Source organism: Akebia trifoliata, chromosome 3 (genome assembly GCF_017979445.1).
Source record: "Akebia trifoliata isolate Shusen 1 chromosome 3, ASM1797944v1, whole genome shotgun sequence".
NCBI classification, from domain to species: domain Eukaryota; kingdom Viridiplantae; phylum Streptophyta; class Magnoliopsida; order Ranunculales; family Lardizabalaceae; genus Akebia; species Akebia trifoliata.
The window spans coordinates 3,885,615-3,900,687 of record NC_141377.1 but is presented as its reverse complement, the minus strand read 5'-3'; the positions used below and the strand labels follow the sequence as shown (position 1 = coordinate 3,900,687).

Sequence of the window (15,073 nt, the reverse complement as noted above, 5' to 3'; positions counted from 1 at the left end):
CGACATTGGTAAAACTCACACCCATTTTCAATTTTTGAGTTTTTTCAAGTAAAATACATGAAAAGATCGACCAAAAGCTTGAGATAACGACTTGTTTAGATGATTTCAACTGAAAAGAATTATTATTGATAGATTTTCATTCAAAAACTAAGAAAAAAAAAAAAAAACCCCTTGAAAATGACTTTTTCTTCTTTCTTAAATTCTTTTCGACGGAATGGAGTCTCTGAAACTCGATTGAGATATCAAAAATCCAATTTTTTGATGAAAACAATGATTTCGAATGGTTAGGACAATAAATCGTGAGAAATGTGGGATATGAAGTCCAGGGACCATTTAAAAAGAAAAAATTTACTAAATGTCCTCCCAAGCTACCGTCGAAGTTTAGGAACTATTCAGAAAGAAAACCTTCCACGAGGGTCCTTTAAGTAATTTTCCCTAAAAAGAAATATGACAAAAGATTTACAACTCTTTTTTATTGGACCAATAATCTATTAAATTAGAAAAATGACATCCACGTCACCCTAGATCATACGATGCTAAGATGAAGTGGTTGACTCGAGAGTGTTGGGAAAACATTGCACAGGTTTGCACTGTAATTAGTTTTATGAGTTGTAACTTTGACAGTGAGGGATGAAGAAAAATTATCTTAGATGATAAGAGAGTTCAAACCTGAAAATTGTATAGAGAAATTCGCATAAACAAGGTAGATAACCAGTAATCACTCAATGTGGTAGGTTGGAATCACTGATCGCGATGAAGGAAATCACTCACCTTAATTCTTGAAAAGAAGAGTCATATCTTGGAGAAAATGCATCTAAAGGCATACGCATGCCACCACATCAAGATGTCCTCATGTATTCCCCACTGAGGTCACTCCAATATTAATCTTAAAGAAATACTCAGCTTCAGAATATGCTTTAACTCACACATGCTTACACAAGTGTAAAAATTTGTATTTCATGCTCCTATAATGTACGCTACGGCTGGCAATGGGTCGGGTGTGGGTGGATGAAACTATTTCCATATCCTTATCCAACTCTATATTTGATTATCCATATCTGATTTTTTTTTCTTATGCTATGAAAATCCATATCCCACTATTTATTCACTTTTTAAAAGTATATCCATATCCAACTTGCACCCAAATTTCAAGCGGATATCCAAGTCGGATATATATACCTTATTGTAAAGATGATGGAAAAACCTGAACTTTACTTATATTTTGTTTTGAATTTAGGATATTAAACTTAGATAAACGAATATTCGTGTTGGATATGACTAATATTCATATCTAACCCTAAAAATATTCGGATAAAAAATTTGTATTCATATTCGAATAACTTAGGTAGAATGAGTTGGGTAGGTGGATATTATCTTAACCCATTACCAGCCCTAATTGTATTTGTAGTAATGTAGATTTTTTAAATCTCATGGAATTAGTTGATTTTGGACTTTCCTGTAATGTACATATATTGTAGCAATGTGATTAGGGTAAATAGGTTCATTTACCAATGAGGGGAAGCTGTTGGGCACCATCTTTTTGTGTTACAATGGTTGACCTTAGACTTTGCTATTTTGTAAAGGTTTAAAAATCTTGGCTTAAAAAGTTAATCTGATTTGTGAGATATGTGGTTGAGATTTATCCTATTGAAACAGATGATAAAAAAAATACTGCAAGACAAATGAGATGACTCGGGTAATATTTTGAAAATCTTAGCCTAATCAGTAAAACTCGACTACATCAACTTGAATTTTGTATTTTTTATTTAAATAACTATTTTTATGTTTTAAATATTTATATTTATAGTTTAAAAATAATAAAAAAATGATCTTGTGACTATTATCTTATAATGCAACAACATATTTTATATGTAAATATACCCAATAAATAATTGTAAATCAAGTTAATTGAATGGTCTGTCTGAGAAGAAATGAGTCTTAAAAGATAACTTGTTCTCGTCTGTGAACAAGAGGAAATGTCAAACCGAGATTTGAAACCATGCATGATAGGAAGAATTCTTGTAATGTCCATAAACCAATTAATAAAAGAGAAGAGAGCCACCTTATATTATTTTCATTTTAAGCTATTTCACATACAAAGCATTCATACTTAGCACAACAAAAAAATACAAATACAAATACAAAACAAGAAAAGTAGGGTTATTTTAGTTCTCTTATTATTTTACATGAGCTTCATCAAAGCAAGGGTAATGCTATGCTCTCTTTTAATCTCTACATCTTCATGCATTCATGCGGTGAGAGGAGGAGAAAGGCCCACATCCAAACACCAGACCTCAAGAGATGCTTTAACAAAGTCATAATGAGCACCCTGCAGTGCTAGGCTCTTCTTCACCAGGCCTTCTCTCACGAACGGATATGTCAGTAGGTTTCCCAACGATACGTTCACGGCCTCCTGTATTATTACATTTACATGCAAAAATTAAAATAAAATAGTGATCTCTAACCCTTAGATTGGGGATATAGTTTTTTTATTTAAACATTTTTTTTTAAATATTTAGCCCAATTATTGGTTAGTTTATCTCAAGATACTAAGTTAGAGGTTATATATATTTTGAGTCATGTTGGGGTGACACAAACGGAGACACAAAGATGACAAAAACGATGTGGTGTCGTGCACATTACCATAGATGCTTTTCTGCGAGATACTAGAAAAAATCATATATGGTTATGTGCACGCCACCACATCATTTTTGTCACCTTTGTATCTCTGTTTGTGTCATTCCAGAATTTTCAATATATTTTATTAAAGTTTTTATTTTTTTTATAACTTCTATCGACATATTAACTTTTACTTACAACAGGCAAACATTTTTTAATTAAATCCCTTAATGGAATAATAGTTTGAGTCATGCTGGGGTGACACAGGACTTATTGCGATTATCACAATTCTGTCGTGGAGGTGCGCACATAACCGTAGATGGTTTTTACTTGTATCACAAGGAAACAAAACTACGGTTATCTACACACCTCCATGTCAGAAATTGTGAGAATCACAGTAAATCCTGTGTCACCCCAGCATTAGTGTAATAGTTTTTGATGTCAAATTCCTTCTTTCTCTCCATGTTCATGTTCTCACCATTCCCCTTTTTTGAGATTTTAAAGAAATCCTAGAGGTGACTGGTGTTTCTTTAATCTCATTTGGGGTTAATATTTAATTTCATTTTTTTAATGTACTAAAAGTAAAAGCTATTGTGTCAATAAAAGTTCCCTTTAAATTTTTGAGAGATTCTACCAACACACCAATTAATATGTAATCTCAACAAAAGGATTGGTGTGTTGAAAGTAAAAGTTGGTGTGCCAATAGAATCTCTATTATTTTTTTAAGTCATGCTGGAGTGACTTCATTTCACACTTTCCTGACATGGAGGTGCACACAACAATGATGAAAAACGAGTGAAAAAATCTTTGATTCGTACACACCTCCACGTCAGGAAAGTGTCAAATGTGGTCAATCTTTGAGGTCACTTTTTAAGCATTATTTTATTTTACTTGACTATAAGAAAGGCCCAATCTTGGCCAATCATTTAGTGGACTATAAAAACAATCTATCCATCGCACCAAGACAAGTGGGTCTAATGGAAAAGCCCAACCCTAGACTGACCCATCAACGACTCAAGACATATGGGTGGTGGGGTTACCTTTTCACATTTGTCGCATTGTTCGTGGAAAGGAGAATTACTAGCCACTGCTTTCACCTTGGATTTGGCAGGTAAGCAGATTTTCACCCACTCCTCTATAAACTCACTGCAAATATTCACATACAGTAAACAAGAAATTAATAGTAAGTTATAAGTTATTGTTATTTTCTTGCTAACACTACTCTCTTATCTATCTATATATATAAGAATGCTCTTTTATGTAATGTTGAGAACTTCGTATAGAAGGATTGTAGATAGGAAAAGATGAAAGTTGCAACTTCTCAAAGAAAGTTTATTTCTTTAACAAAAGTCGAATCAAATGCTTAGTGGGGAATGTCTCATTTATACTCTCTACTCCATCTATGATGGCAAAAGCTCATAGACCATGAAAATACAAAGCTAAAGTTAGAAACACTTGTTTTCTTAAACTTTTATTTATTTATTTATAAGTACTTGATTTATTAACTTTGGACCGGTTATCACGAAAACACACTTTTTCATTACTAAAGTGTGGATGGGGAGACATTATAAAAGTGATCTAAAGCTAAAAGTTAGAACGAAAAATAAATAAATAAAATTAAATGATAAGTTGTGAAAGATGATAAGAGCTTACGTAGAAGTGGACCCATTCTCCGGGATAGACATGAGGCCCTTTATCCCACCGCAACAGCTGTGTCCCATCACCACTATATTCTCCACCTAAACCCACATAGTCTCCTTCATTTAGTAGTCAAAAAACTCCTCCCAAATAAAATATATTAAAAAAAATGAAAAAAAAAAAAAAACAAAGAAAGTCCAATTGGGTGTATATTATGAGAAAGAATGCTAAGGTAACATTGGGGGGGGGGGGGGGGGGTTACGTGGAAGTGTGTAGGAACCATAGATGCTTTTCATCGAGATCGTTTTTATAAATATTTGATACACTTTTACATTTTCAAGCTAATGACATATTGCCTTGATTGTGGTCTATTCAACCTCTTAGTCTTTAGAGTAAAAACATAGATTTATTTGGCAATCTTTGACCTTTTTCACCTAAAAACTCTTGATTTACTTGATAGTCATTCAAGATAAAAACTTTATTTATCTTTTTTTCTCACTGATTTTGAAGACCAATTATTTTTACAGAAAATCAAGTAATTAGTCAAATCATGCAGAGAACAAGAGAGCAAGTGGCTTCTTGTCACCTAAATCCAAAGTTTTAGACAAAGGGTGTATGGCTTATTGTTGGCAAGAGGTTGAACACAAAGGTATTTCAGTCATTCTCCCTAAGTCTCTCACACAAGACCATGATCAAAGAGGTATCTCTCCGTATCGAAAATGTAGAGGTTTTCCAAATATTTTCCAAAACTTGAAGAGGTATGTCTAAATTAGCCTTTTTTTTTTTTTTTCCTTCTAATTATTGTTTAGTGGATAAAGTGGTGTGGGCCCAACATCATGACCTTGGTTGTATTATATCCATATACTAGACAAAGCCTTACAACCAAGAAGACCAACCTTTCTATTTGGGGTTAGTTGAGTATGAGGTGGATGCAACGAAGGTGGTGATGGTGGTGGTCCTACAGACTTGAACACCCCACGTTACTTCCGTCCACAATATCTCCTCCAATAAATAAGCATAAAGAAGACTCCAAAATAGTAAAATATAAATAATAATAATAAAAAAATAAACCTTGAGATGCAGAACCGCATATTCTATGGCAGCCCCAGTTCCGGAGTATTTTGTCTGCATTTAACCAAGTCCACACCAGTTTCTTTAGAATTTTAATTTTAAAATCATAAATATAAAACAAGGAAGGATAGAAGAATATAAATCAAAACTTTGCATTTAATATATATACAGTAAAAATGGATTGTTTGTTCAAACCGGATCGTAAGGTGGGACCATGTTAGCTATGTTTCGGACGATAAAAGCCTCCCCTGGTTGGAAATTGAGAACATGCGAGGGGCACACGCGCGAGTCAGCGCAAGCAAACACCATGAACTGTACATAATTTAAATGAACAAAAAATTAATTAATCAGTTACAATAATTTTGTATTTTAATATAGAGAGCTTAAGTCAACGAGATAATTTGATGAACAGGCTATCGACTGGGTAAGGTTATATTTGGTGGAGAAACACACATAATTCTTGAATTTAGGAAAGGATGGAATTACACTTAGACTCACCCATCTATGGTAATGCAATTGTTGCATTAGAGTGACATGGGCCTTGTTTGGGGGCAGTGGTGAGTCCAATGGAATTTTGGTTGCATAATTGGTTATATGGTAAACATGCTTAGAAAATGCTTTTTGAGCTTTAGAAACGAGATTGATCGTCTAGTAAAATCTACTTCACGTACGCTATATTGTGTAAGAATAACATTAATGCTACTTATGACCCGAAAAATTAGAATGATCATGGATGAAAAGGATAATTTAGTAATTTCATTTAAAATTTGAAGAAAGATGTGAATAATAATGGATGATATGGGCTTAGATATATTTTTTTATGAAATAGAACAAGTAATTCTATTGACGCACCCTTTTTTTTATAATTCACAATCCTGTTGAAATTAAATATTTGTATATACATAGATTGGTGTGTTATAAGTAAAGTTTGTGTTAATAGAAGCTCTCAATAAAAAGGGTTAAATTGGAGTTCCACGTACATTTGACCGGAAAATTACTTCCCTCAAATGCGAAAGCGAAATAATTAGCCAATGTGTTTAATCTCCAATCAAAAAGTATCACGTAGACATTATATCTTGCAATTGGACTAGGGCATCGATTGAGACTCAATGCGAAAAGTAATTCTAATCACTTATGAACACCGTATCTTGCTATTGGAATGGGGCATCGATTGCGACTCAACGCGAAAAACACTTCTAATCACTTATAGACATCGATTGCGACTCAACGCAAAAAACACTTCTAATCACTTATAGACATAGTATCTTGCCATTGGAACGGGGCATCGATTGCGACTCAACACGAAAAACAATTCTAATCACTTATTAGCTTCTATCCAATTTTAACTTTTTTGGCTTTGGATGGAAGTGAGAATCTATAAGGTAGTAAGCGTTTTATGAATAAAATGCCAAATGCACTTATGAGCACCACCAATAGGAAAGCAAGATTCCAAACGCATTAACAAACAAACGGTACCTTAATAATCAATGATCTATATTTTAAAATTCAACTATTATCATGTGAAATGACAAAAGTACCACTGAATCTAGAAAATAAAAAGTTGAGTGTCCGAGGGTTACCTTAGGGCTCTGTCCCCCCGAAAGTTGGGAGAATAAGTTAGGATTCTTCCTGCAAAATTCAACACAATCACATATTAGAAAAGAAACTTTGCATGTTACAGTAACCGAACCTTTTGCCATTATGACGAAAATAAAGGTCATTTTGGTCATTTCATTCAGAACTAATTCCCAGATTGGCATTTTTTCTAACAAAAAAGCTTGTAGAATCTATGGGCAAAACCCAAAAGAACATTAGATATTGAATCATCCCAACCATCGACACTTCTTAGTGGGGTCCACTAAATGGATTTTATAAAAAAATTTCCCTTAAAAACCCTATAAAATGGAATCTAGATCAGGTTAAAAAGGCCAAAAAAAAAATCGAAGATTCGAGAATTTTTCAGTTATAACAGAGCAAAAGTACTGTAACAGCTGTACTTACTCGTATTTCTCTTTCTTGAAATGAGTGAACCCGGTTTTCAACCTCTCGACCGGGTCGAACACTTCTTTTCCATTGACCGCGTTTAATTCCTCCGTTATCTGATTAATCTTTGCAGCGGCGACCGTTTCGAGGTCCTTCTTCTCACTGAAACCGAAACAAAAGCCCAAAATCAAGACCGAGTTATTACATGAGTCAGTCCTAGTACGACCCATCGAGGCAACACGCTTAGCTACGGTTCACATGGAACGATTACATTTGTCTATCAGAGTGGGATTGCAGAAGAAACAAAACGAACGGCTGACGTCAATTGTTTCTCAGCTGGGCCCACACGGAAAGCTTTGGTCAACAAAAGTCTGCAATTAACTAAGAAAAGACGCGGAGCGTGCAAACAACTTTGAACAATAATTTTCTCACAGAAGAAGCCGAGAAATCAGAAATCTTTCAGTTTCTAATTAGAAAAAAATAATTTTCCGACATGAATTTGCACTTTATTGTCGGACATCGGACCTAGAGATAATGAATTTTCGATTTTATTATTGAATTAAATTGACCAGATTTATGTATTATTACCTAAGAAGCTTCTTTAGTCCTTCAACGGCTGCATCGTATGAATCGTTCCCCATCTTTTCTCTTTGTCTCTCTGCAATTTCGAGAAATTAGGATATAATTTTTTTTTAAATCAGAAAATCAAAGTTAATTATCAATGATGAAATTTAACCAGATTTATGATATTTAAAGCTGAAATTGTGAAAAGCGGAGTGATCTGCTTATCAGATCGAATTCAAAAGTGCGTAATTGAACTATTTTTAATCGATTTTTCGATACTAATTCACGAGAAATTTTGGCGAAATCCACCGACAAATTGTTTGAAAAATCCGAGTATTTTAGGTTGCTTTAGAGATCAATCATCAAAACCGTATCAATTTTGCTTTAAAAATCTCAGAATTAAACAAAGATGAAGATGATGATCTGAGACGATTACAAGTGAACGAAAGTATCTTTGAATCTCATCAAATCAAATACGGTAGGATTTTCTCAAAAAATTCATAAAATTAAAGAAAAATGGAGGAAAAAAAATCTAAAAAAACAAACTTGTACTTGAAGAATCTAATCTAAAAACTAAATTGAATCAGACAAAAAAAGATCAAACAAACAGACGCCATGATTGAGTCAGAAATTTTTTACCCTCTCTGAATCGTACTTCTTTCTGGAGATTTCGGTCTGTAATTTCAGAGGATAATCTTCTGCCACCCAATCCTTACTTTATAGACTCACCTCAGCAACCACACATGCACACAAATCGGATCACATTTATTTCGCCCATCAAATAGTCTTCTATTTATAGTCATTTTCAGTTCGGACTTTTTCAAGTATTCGACGAACGGCTGAGATTGAAAGGAAATAAAAAAGTAATTACTTTCATAGAGATCAGTGAATGAGAATCTCAATCGTTCCATTTCTATCAATTCTTCTATCCAGTTTAAAAGGCGTGATAATTTAATAATTTTAAAACCCGCCTGTTCAACTCGAACTAGGTCTAGTCGACTCAATTTGATTTTAAGGTGACTTGACTGGACCTCAAAATTCAATTTTTATCATTAATGAGTCAACTCATCAAATGACCAAGTCAACTGAGTCAGGTTGAAAATGCACCACTTGGATCGAGAACAAATATTTTAATTTTAAACCGTCAATCTTTCGTTGAAATAATAAATGACCCGATATCTTCTATCTAGATCATCGTAATGGAGTTTGATTGTACCTATCGACTAAACAATCTAGTTTAGTGTTAAGAGGGTAAAAAGGGAAAGATAATAAAATTGAAAGAACATAAAAACAAAAATTAAAATTAAAGATTATTCTCAAGATTCATCGTTAGATTAAATCATGACCCCTATTTATTGTGCAAATGTCTTATATTCTGTTGGTGATACATTAAGTTACGATATCCTTGGATAAAAAAATTAGGGTTATTATAAAGGTAATTATGTAATATTTTCTTAAAGAAATTTTCTATATTTTTTAGCGAGATAGACGGATTTTAACAATTCCTAATTTTATAAATAAATATCTTTAAAAGTGTAAGACCAAGAAAAGAAAATAGTAATTATTCTTGATCTGATTTGTGGATGTAAGCCCAATGCCGAACAACTTTAATTCTTGTGTTGTATGCAATTTTTATTTTTTTTTACTAAATTGTTTTATACTTTGCATGCGAGGATGAAAGGAGTGAAGCTCACTATAATCTTTTATTATATAGAATGGAATCATCAAATACATGTCCCATGGACCTGGATGAGTAATCTTCTTTTAAAAAAATGTGATATATGCATTTGACTCATTCAAGTCAACTTGCGAGTTTTTAACTTGACTCAAGTTTTTAACTCGAATTTGAGAACTATGAACATACTCATTTTTACTTGCTACACACCAATCCTTTTGAAACGATCAACACACCAATCCTTTTGAAACGATCAACTTTCACATATAGATTCGTATGCTATGAGTAAAAGTTGGTGTGCATAATAGAAACTCTCATGTGAATAATGTGGCTTGTCGATTTCTCGATGGTCAAGCCAACTTGTTTTCAAATATAGTTGGTCAGTTAGTGTGTGAATCGTTTTTAAATTGGGTCAACTTTCCAAATATAGATTTGTATGTTATAAGTAAAAGTTGGTGAGCTAATAGAAACTCTCATGTGAATAATATGGCTTGCGGATTTCTCGATGGTCAAGTCAACTTGAAATATAGTTGGTCAGTTGGTGTGTTAATCGTTTTGAAATTGAGTCAATTTTCCAAATATAGATTTGTACGTTACAAGTAAAAGTTGGTGTGCTAATAAAAATAATAATGCTGATTTAAACTCTGACCTCAAGATTCTACCTCGTATTGCACATCCTGACGTGAAAGTCAATAAAACATAGATGTGTTTCATTGAGATACGACTTAAAAAAGCATCTATGATTTCTACACGCGTTCACATCAGGATGTGCAATATGAGGTCACTTCAACACCACTCAAATAGACACTCTCACGTGATGAATATGGCTTGCGGATTTCTCGGTAGTCAAGTCAAGTCATTACCAATGTCGAACGTTGACTTCGTAAAAACAAAGGTGCAGTCCTAGCTTCATCGTTTGGGCATGTAAATTCTAGAATACATCGGGGTGGCTGACGATGCCAAATTTTCATTTTATCCAGAAAATATATATATATATATATATTTGTTTTACTTTTATTGTTTTGTCCGAACGGCCCCATTGGACTGGGACATGGTACAGATATGATAAGTAATCAAACTTATTGGAATCTAAATTCTCAATTTATGCCCAATATTTTCTTGAAAATATTAAATTGAGTCCTCATAATATGACTCACTAAGTGGCATACTCAAATGACTCAATGACATGGACACGTACACCTTGAGATACACGATTCTTTCGAGATACATATTTTTTTATGGGAAAGTGCAGTCATGTATCCCGAAACCTAAAACATTCAAATTTACGATACCCGAACCTGTCACGTCATGAAGTCATTTGAGTATGCCACCTAACAAGTCATAATCCAATCCGTTGAACTTTAATTGGACATAAATAATTCATGGCCCATAACGTTGTTGAAATATTTTTTTTTAAAAAGGTAATTTCTTTTTTTAATAGTCAAATAAATCAAAATATAATTTTTTTTAATATTTTAAATAAAAAAAAATACTTCACCACCATGTAGAGGCAATTGCCCCCACAAAAATTTTTAAAGTCTATAGAGCTATACCAGTTGTGGCATATGTCAACGGCACATAAAAAATTATGTCTCAGTTAACCTCACAAATATTTTTTCCACTCAACCTTTGCCTCCTCGCAAATTAATTTTTTATTCTTTGTTGCCCCCACAAAATTTTTTCCACTCTTAGTTGCCCCTACATAAGCAAAATCCTCACTCCGCCCCTACCACCACATGTCACACTAATTATTGAAATGTAGTCCACGACCTTTTCAAAATACTTTTAAGAAAAAATTAATTATCTTTCCCAAAATTATAAATATTGGTAACCACCTAATACATGATAGGTCCAACACATGTACCTTTATTATAATTTTAGAGAGTTACTATTGCCACCAACTTTTACTAATGCCACACCAATTCTTATGTAAATCATCTAAGAATTGCACATAAGTGGTGTGGCATTAGTAAAAATTGGTGTGACAATAATAGTCCTCTAATTTTAAAGCAAGGAAACTACTTGGCTACACCAGATGCGGCAATGTGGGCCATTTACAAGTTCATTTATTATTATTTTTTTTTAAAGAAATATTAAATTAAAATTTTCAAGATTGTAATTTTGATTTTTCACTTTAGTCTAAAAGGTCCAAACTTGTCAAATAGTTTTAAAGTGAAAACATTCCATCAAAGGTCACTCCAGATAATGCAATGTGGTCCACCATCTGATTTAATTATTTTTAGAAATTTGTTATTGCTTCAAGACAAAAATACTCCAACAATGTCGTGTTCACACCAAATAATGTGAGGTGGCCCACTGTCAAGTTCAAATCACATTTTTGGAAAAAAAATAACACTTTTATCACGTAAGATCACATTTTTGGAAAAAAAATAAAAAAAAATTAAAGTCTATTTCTCACTTGATAGTCCATGGTTGTCAATGGGCCAGATTTTGGACAATTCATGGATCAGGTTTGGGTAGTGGTCCAAACCCTGTTTGGTAATTAGCTGGGCAGGATTAAGCCCATAGCGCTGAACTCTTGTATGGCTTGGTCCAAAAACTAATATTATATATAATTTTTGGCCTGTACTAGCCCGTAAATAGAACGAATAGTTGTGAGATGGGTTGGGTTGGAAATAAGTGAATTTTAATATGGTTCGACCTGGCCCAGCCCGACCATTAGATGGGTCAAGCTGGGGCTAAGATTTTGAGGTCTCATTAGAGCCCAGTCCTGCAGCCCAATAGATCCATATATTTGTCTTTATTGCCATTTTTAGGTGATCACACTCCAACAACATGACCTATTCACACCAATTATCGAAATTCGTTGGGCTAGGGTTGGGAATGGGCCAGTTTCTCAAGAAATCGGAATCTTAACTGCAACCAGAACCATTAAATTTTATCAGTTCCAATTCTCAAATTAATGGGACATATTCGTCACAAAAATTATTTTCAAACCGTTCTCAAATCAAGAGATTCAATTCTAATACGTTCTAATAAAATGGAATCCAAAACCGAGGTTTTCTAACTCAGCCTAATCATTATTACTTGTATTTATTACTTCTACCCTTTTGGTAGGGGTGTCAATGGGTACCCATTTAACCGAAATCAAACAAGAACCGAAAACCTCGACTCCAGATCCCTTTTTATTGGAACTGATCAGAACCAGGTCTAAAATGAAACCAAATCGATAAGAACCGGAACCGGAATCGTTAGGTTCCAAAATAAATGGAACCGGAACTGAACCGTTGGTACCCAAAATCGATTTATTTTGTCATTTATTTCCATACTATAGAAGATTTAAAGTATTTTTTATTTCAAAATAAATGCATGTTATATACAATTCTTCCATTTTTCATATAAATTATCGATTGAAGCTGTCTCTTCTAAAAATTTATTACTTTTAATAAAGATAAAAAAATTTCTTTTGAAAAAAATCATTAGTTTGTATTTTTAGTATAATAAATTATAACTAAGTTAATAATTTTATTGATAATATATTAATTTTTTGTTATAATGATTTGAAATACTTTTTTCTCATTCGATTCTAGAGATTCGGAACCAATGGGTACCTGTGATTTTTTACGGTTTCGATTTCATTTATTTTGGAATCGGACCTGAAACCAACAAGAACCGGACCGAATTAATATTAATGGTTATGGTTCTAAATCCCTTAAGAACCAAACCGGAATCAACCCATTGACACCCCTACCTTTTGGATCAAAGTCGTGATTTTCTAACTCCCCCTCTGCATAATCCCCTCTACTCTCTTATCGTGATATGTGCATAAAATCATATATTTTTCTTCGAGATACATATTTTCACATATTTATGGTGACGTGCAGTTGTGTGTCCCAAGGAAAAAATTGTATGGTTATATGCACATGCCGTGTTGAGAGAGTGATGGGGTTGTCAATTTATCATTGCTGTTTCAAGAAAAAAAAAAAAAAAAAGAATCACTTTTTAACAAAGTGGGACCGTGGGAGACTAAAGGTATTTATATTTAATATAAAACCAAGGATTGGATTGGGATTGATTCGAATCCAATCTGAAATTTGATCGGATCCTATTTATTCAGATTGGATCGGATCAGATATTGGGTAAAAATCGGTTCATTACCAGCCTTACATATAAATATCATGATGGGTATAAATTTTAACAATCAAAATTTATCCTAGAGATCTGTGAAATATTTTTGAGATACATCTTTTATCCAACTAGTTGGATTTCAAATTTACATGATCATGATGTGCGGGAACATATGATTTTTTTTCGTAAGTCTTATGGATCCCATCCAATGGATCAAAAATGCAAATCGAACCCATTGTTGATTATTTAACCAATAAAATTCCCTTAATTAACAATATTTGGTCATGTATTCCAGCCCATAAATCACCACAAAACATTAAAAAGCCAATTCTGCTCCAATCAAAAACCTTTAAACAGAAAAAAAAAAAAAATTTAATATATAAATAGATATTATAAACAAATAACTAAAATAGAGGAAATATTATATAAATATAACTATATATAATGCTCAAAAAAAAAAAAAAAAAATCAAAATGGATGGAGTTTCTTACTCAAACCGTTCATGTTCGCAAAGAAGCCTAAAAGATCTCTCCTGTACGGAAGATACGACTTTCTTCGATCAACCTCTCTCAAAGCTCGATTCTTCACATAATGAATCTCATGAGCTGAACCTAAAGTCTCTCCTGCTGAGATTCTCTTCGTCTTCGCCAATTTCCCTGAATTTCTCATCTCTTTCGAATTCGAAATCTCACATTTCTCATCACCAATCTTCTTCGATCTTGAACAAGTCGATGAACGAGCTAATACAACCAAAGTTTCCTTCCCATCGCTGCTGTTGCTTCGATTAATAAGATCTCTCAATCTCCATCGCTTCGAAGTTCCAGTCGAATCGCTTTTCTTACATCTTTCTGGAGAAGAAGATGTATCCGATTTTGGAGTCCACAAGCAGTAAGTTTCTGTTGGGATTTGTTTGAGTTCTTCGGCTTCGGACAAAGATAGTGACCGACGATCTCGTTCTTCCATTAAGAGTTTTCTTAAAGGAAAGCGAAGAGATAAAGTATTTGTAGGTTTAGATTCTTCGGAGAAGAGAAGATCTCGATTGAAAATCGGGAAAATCGGTCGAATCTGACCGTTTGAGAAGATCTGATCTGCGGAAATCGTTAACGCTTCGTGATCTCTGCAAACAAAGGAGAATTCGAAATCATCTTTGCTGTCTCCTTCCGCTTGTGCTTCTGATTCTTCTTCATGTTGTTTATGGTTTGATGGATTTGGCTTTGTTTTTGCGCCATTTGCGTTGATGTTAGGTTGTAATCCCGATTCTTCCCTTTCTTTGAGGAATTCTTCGCTAATTTTAGCGGCGATTTCTGCAAATTTGGTTGAGGGGTAATTGGTGAAGCTTGGAGAAAACGTGAGAACTGAACTTTCTTGCATTTGGAGCGAAGGTTTTAGAGGAAAACCTCTAAATTTGGCGGGGCAGATAGTATATTGGTTGAA

The 15,073-nt window shown here is 33.6% G+C and overlaps 2 protein-coding genes across 2 annotated transcripts; both read right to left on the bottom strand.

Moving 5' to 3' along the window:
• Window positions 1-2,043: 2,043 nt before the first annotated feature.
• On the bottom strand, window positions 2,044-8,669 carry CA2 (carbonic anhydrase 2). Its single transcript, XM_086433399.1, has 9 exons — window positions 8,515-8,669; window positions 7,900-7,969; window positions 7,330-7,473; window positions 6,909-6,957; window positions 5,524-5,640; window positions 5,329-5,382; window positions 4,273-4,358; window positions 3,660-3,765; window positions 2,044-2,413 (listed from the first exon to the last, which is right to left on the bottom strand). Exons 2-9 carry the CDS (start codon window positions 7,950-7,952, stop codon window positions 2,249-2,251), a joined length of 774 nt encoding a protein of 257 aa, XP_086289525.1. The 5' UTR covers window positions 7,953-7,969; window positions 8,515-8,669; the 3' UTR covers window positions 2,044-2,248.
• Window positions 8,670-13,859: 5,190 nt separating this feature from the next.
• Window positions 13,860-15,073, bottom strand: LOC147405602 (uncharacterized). Its single transcript, XM_086433398.1, has one exon. It carries the CDS (start codon window positions 15,008-15,010, stop codon window positions 14,108-14,110), a length of 903 nt encoding a protein of 300 aa, XP_086289524.1. The 5' UTR covers window positions 15,011-15,073; the 3' UTR covers window positions 13,860-14,107.

Bases quoted from the DNA above. Each gene is read 5' to 3' on its own strand.
- LOC147405602 (XM_086433398.1), bottom strand. From the start codon at position 15,010: ATGCAAGAAAGTTCAGTTCTCACGTTTTCTCCAAGCTTCACCAATTAC.
- CA2 (XM_086433399.1), bottom strand. From the start codon at position 7,952: ATGGGGAACGATTCATACGATGCAGCCGTTGAAGGACTAAAGAAGCTT. The intron at 6,958-7,329 runs GTAAGTACAGCT...TGAATTTTGCAG, and splicing joins TTCAAGAAAGAGAAATACGA to GAAGAATCCTAACTTATTCT. The intron at 4,359-5,328 runs GTTTATTTTTTT...ATGTGGGTTTAG, and splicing joins ATGCGGTTCTGCATCTCAAG to GTGGAGAATATAGTGGTGAT.